General features: G+C 32.0%; 1 protein-coding gene and 1 long non-coding RNA gene across 2 annotated transcripts; one reads left to right on the top strand and one right to left on the bottom strand.

Annotated features, from left to right (window-relative positions):
* Positions 1–620: 620 nt before the first annotated feature.
* Positions 621–1,529, top strand: LOC140041071 (uncharacterized). The gene is made up of 3 exons (XR_011842811.1): positions 621–660; positions 891–993; positions 1,388–1,529. It is a non-coding gene; the product is annotated as an uncharacterized lncRNA (long non-coding RNA).
* An 846-nt stretch (positions 1,530–2,375) lies between these two features.
* On the bottom strand, positions 2,376–4,619 carry LOC140041070 (thiamine pyrophosphokinase 1-like). The gene is made up of 7 exons (XM_072087454.1): positions 4,585–4,619; positions 4,382–4,466; positions 4,079–4,211; positions 3,923–3,995; positions 3,734–3,829; positions 3,186–3,332; positions 2,376–2,786 (listed from the first exon to the last, which is right to left on the bottom strand). The coding sequence occupies exons 2-7, from the start codon at positions 4,446–4,448 to the stop codon at positions 2,550–2,552; spliced, it is 753 nt and encodes a 250-aa protein (XP_071943555.1). The 5' UTR covers positions 4,449–4,466; positions 4,585–4,619; the 3' UTR covers positions 2,376–2,549.
* Positions 4,620–4,709: the final 90 nt, after the last annotated feature.

The following is a 4,709-nucleotide window of genomic DNA, read 5'->3' as shown; positions in this document are numbered from 1 at the left end:
ACAAGTTGATTTGTTGACGGCAGCCACCGCGTGGATGTGAAAAAACTGTTCGGGAATTCGGGGTCGCAACGTTAAAAACAGCATTACGATTCTTAGATAGATACTGATTTTTTTTAATATCATTATAATTATTTTAACGCGTGGCGTAGTCGTATTTTAATTATTAAATTCATGTATGGCATAGGCCAAGTTTCATCCATCTCTCGCTCGCGCAACGACTCGACTATCTAGGCTACAGTAAATCCCTATAACACTCCGACTCTCGGTGGTGGTGTGGTGTGTGGCACTAGTATTTGTGCAAGCTATAATTCACTTCCCAGAGCTCTGGGCATGCGCAATATCGTGTCGGATTCCCTAACGGTGGGTAGTTGAGTTCCGGTGCCGGAATCCTAACCACGGCGAATATATTATCCTAGACTAGAGTTTTAAAATAGTTATTATTAAATACAGGTATAATAATAATTGTTAATTTGTTTCATGGTTATACAGTATTTAATTTCTAATATAAACTCATTTTTTTAGATTGTTTCATTATTTATCGCACACTGTAAGTCAACCTTTTTAAAATGGATCAAATTCAACAACTGATTGAACCAGCCAGACAGTTCTCTAAGGATTCACTAAGGTTGCTGAAACGATGCACAAAACCAGATAGAAAAGGTTAATATCATCATTATTATTTTGTATTTGATAACCATACAAAAAATGATATATTAATGCCCTGTCTACACTATCAAACTTTATGTGACAAATGTGATATTCCCATATATAGACATTTTTTTTGTGTCAATCTAGTCTGATAGTGTAGACATAGCTTTAAAATTATTGATAGAGACAATTCATGTGTTAACTTTACAATGTCACTAATGATGTGCTATTTTATTTTGCAGAATTTCAAAAGATTGCTATGGCCACAGCTATTGGCTTTGCCATTATGGGTTTCATTGGTTTCTTTGTCAAGCTTATTCATATTCCAATCAACAATATCATTGTGTAAGTACCGACAACTCTCCCAAAGTATGCACTGGCTCAAAATGTCTGTATTCCTTTTATGACAACAATTCAGTAACTTCTCTAAAGCTCTGTTTGCACTATAAAACTAATTTGACAAAAAAAGTTTGATGTGCACGAATACGGTAGTGATATAACCTCATCATGTCCATATATGGGCACATCACATTTTTTTGTCACATAAAGTTTGATAGTGTAGACAGAGCTTTATTCCCAGTCGTTTGGTTTCCTGTTATGTTTATTAATTGTATATTTTTAAAGTTAATTTTGTGTTTTTGTAAGTACGCCTACAGTTCATGTTTAATGATCCTAAAACATAAACTATAGTTTTTTCTCTAGCTAACATTTCTAAACCACATTATTTTATTTTTCACAGTGGCGCTTGATACATCCAGACAATATACTGCAAATTAACTGTACGAACTACAACAAATAAAATGACAATGGCCCGCTTTTTAGTAACACAACTTGTTTTTGATAAAAATGTAAAATCTAAGAGGATATGGTGACACTACAACTTAGGATGAATTGAAGATTTCTTCAACTGATTTTTCATTTAGAAATTGTACATAACAGCATTGTCAGATTTTGGTTATTTGCAAGACATTTTATAGAATGTTTGCAAATAATCACATTTTCAAATATATTAAATTTGGTAACATGTATTAATAAGAATTAACTAAAATATTTTGAGTGTTATTAAAGAGATATTAAAACTGAACAGGTCATTATTTGTCAGTTTCTTTGCTACAATGAGAGTCTGTGATATGCCCAAATATGGTAGTGATGTGCCCAAATATGGTAGTGATATACCCAAATATGGTAGTGATATACCCAAATATGGTAGTGATGTACCCAAATATGGTAGTGATATACCCAAATATGGTAGTGATCTACCCAAATATGGTAGTGATATACCCAAATATGGTAGTGATGTACCCAAATATGGTAGTGATGATGTTCATGTCCATATATGGGCACACATTTGTTTTTCACATACAGTTTGATAGTGTAGACTTCACATAGGCTTTACACACATGCAACATTTGATTTCGTCATGCAAACCTTCAAACAATAGACAATAAGCCGATTAATAAATATTAAATATAATTTATTACACCATATATAATACATTATCCCAATAAGTTACTTTAATACCCTGCACATTGTCTTAGCATTTTATTATTATTTTATTTAATAATAATAACTTTATTTGAAAACGGAAAACTTGATCACTTAATAATATAGTATTTTTAACCAGGCTGTTTTTAGTATACAAAACTATTTACAAGAAAAAAACACCAAAAAAAATTTGAAGTAAACTAAGTACAGTAACTAAAACAATACAAAAGTTGAAAAGTGTTAAAAAATACAAAGTTATACCCATAACAAACTTAAATTAATAAAAATGAGAATAATTAAATTATTGGCTTAATAATACGATTTGTTTTTTAAATAAAAAAAAACATTTAAATTCTACCGTTCCCATAACATTATTTCATCTTTATTCCCATCGTCCACAATAATGGTTCATCAGTTTATTTCATCTTTATTCCCATCGTCCACAATAATGGTTCATCAGTGTCAACAGTCACACATTTTTGTTCTTCTGTGAAAGTATTCGATGTGCTGATGCAACCTCCGAATTCAAGTTTTTGATTGGTCAGGTTCCATTTTAGACCTGTGGTAGTTACATCTTGGCAAGGTTGACCTACTGGTATTAGACCGCACCATTCGGCCTCATAGCCAGTGTTTACCTCAATGGTATGTTTACCCTGTAAGAGAACGTATTATTTACTGAGGAATTTTGGATTAGGCCCTCTACAAACACACATCAGCCAGAAGTACAGAGCCTTACCAGATTAGCACACCAGAGTTGAATAATGAATATAGTAAATAAAAAGAGATGTCATGATACAAAATTCTGATAGCCTCTTATTTTTGCAGCTGTCTGTTAAATTTTCTATCAAAGTACATTTTCATCTTTACGTGTTATCAATCATCATGTTGATTATCATAGAACTAGTCGGTGTGGTGGCATTATTCACAGCTGGTTTTGGGTTTAGTTTTGATTGGATTTTTTAAATTTCTTTATATTATTATTTTGTTATTTTTATTATTATTTTTATGCTTTTTATTTATTTTTACATCATTATTAAAATTGATGGACATACCGTATTGAGAAGCAGGGCAAGAGATTCCTGTCCTATGAGATATACCGGTGTAGAGGTTATTTGTGCTGCCGTGTACAATGTGTTTATGTTAGATAATGTATGGTCCAAGCGGCCACCTAAAGCACCCAATGCTACTATGTACTCAACCTGCATAGACAAAAACAAAAACCATCTGCTATTCTGTTGAGCTACTAATCATATTTGGTGATTAGCGCCTTGAGAACTTTAGTGGATATGTGCGCTTTATAAATTGTTATATTATTATTATTATGATATTTTATACCGCTGATCAGATGCTAACATACAAATTACTTTTGTCATTGGGCAGTGAAAACAAAAATGGTAAACAAAATGCTTCTAATAGCAATCAAAACTGAAATTCGCTGAGCTAATTTTTTTTTTTGTAGAACAAAATTATCCTCTGATTTGGAGTTAGTCAATGGGGGGGGGGGGGCGCCTGGTGTGTGTGGGGGGTTTTTGCGGGTCCCAAATTACAGGTTTTAACCATTTATTCAATTCTAGCGTGCAAAATCTTCCAGAATATTTACTTCAATTTTTTTTTCTTTAAGGCGATGCAGTACAAGGTTTAAGGCTTTTGTAAAATCTGTTTCATTCTGGTCTTCAGTTTCTACAATTTCACATCCCTACAGAAATAAAGAAAGACATTTTTATTGTTGTTGTTATTACTAGTGTTATATTTAATCAAACATATACATAGATACACATATTTAACTCACCATGTCTTTGTAGTGTTGCAGAACATCTTTATTTATTGAATCAAAATCTCCAGAAACCAAATCTGGAACGAAACTGAACAATAGAATGAGTATTACGAATATGTATAATATATTGGCAGATGATATTGAAAATAATGAAATAAACAATTTATATACTCTTTAAAATGTTGATCCTGAAATAGATAATTTGTAGCTCCATCAACTGATGCTTTGTATACAGCTTGCTTCCAAAGCCTTGGCACTAAATCATTCATTGGTTGGTTCAGCAGAATCAAACCATAGTTTGCGACTACATAAGAAAAAATAGAAATTGTAATTTTACCCAATTAAGTAAAACGCAAGCCACTGTACATAATAAATAACATCTTTCCATTCTTGGAAATAAATTGATTGCTAATCTACTTAATATCGTCCAATACAAAAGGGACAGTCCTAAAAATGTATGTACGCTCTACCTACCATCATCTTTTTCTAAAAAATTTAAAGGCCTAAATATGCTTGCTGCATGCGTTAAACTGGAAGACATTTCACAAAAACTATAGATCTAGATGGAGAGAAAAGTCATTTAAAAACACGAAACACTTGTTTTGCTTTGTGATAAAACACACAAATAATATAAATTTTAACAATAACAACAATCAAAAATGAATTTCAAAACAAACCTCTGCTGTACAATTACATGTGGAATAGCGCCACCTATTTCTCAAGACTGTTTGGCGTATGTCGTATTGTTTGATGATTGGTTGATTTTTTGTCGGGAAAGGTAAAATCACAATAGAGAAAAAAG

The sequence above is a fragment of the Antedon mediterranea genome, chromosome 2, assembly GCF_964355755.1.
Source record: "Antedon mediterranea chromosome 2, ecAntMedi1.1, whole genome shotgun sequence".
Lineage (NCBI taxonomy): Eukaryota > Metazoa > Echinodermata > Crinoidea > Comatulida > Antedonidae > Antedon > Antedon mediterranea.
This window is presented reverse-complemented; position numbering and strand designations above follow the sequence as displayed.

Excerpts from the sequence above, each read along its gene's own strand:
- LOC140041070 (XM_072087454.1), bottom strand. The coding sequence starts at position 4,448 with ATGTCTTCCAGTTTAACGCATGCAGCAAGCATATTTAGGCCTTTAAAT. Across the intron at positions 4,212-4,381 it reads TTTTTTAGAAAAAGATGATG|TCGCAAACTATGGTTTGATT; the intron begins GTAGGTAGAGCG and ends TTTCTTATGTAG. Across the intron at positions 3,996-4,078 it reads CAGGATCAACATTTTAAAGA|TTTCGTTCCAGATTTGGTTT; the intron begins GTATATAAATTG and ends TCTATTGTTCAG.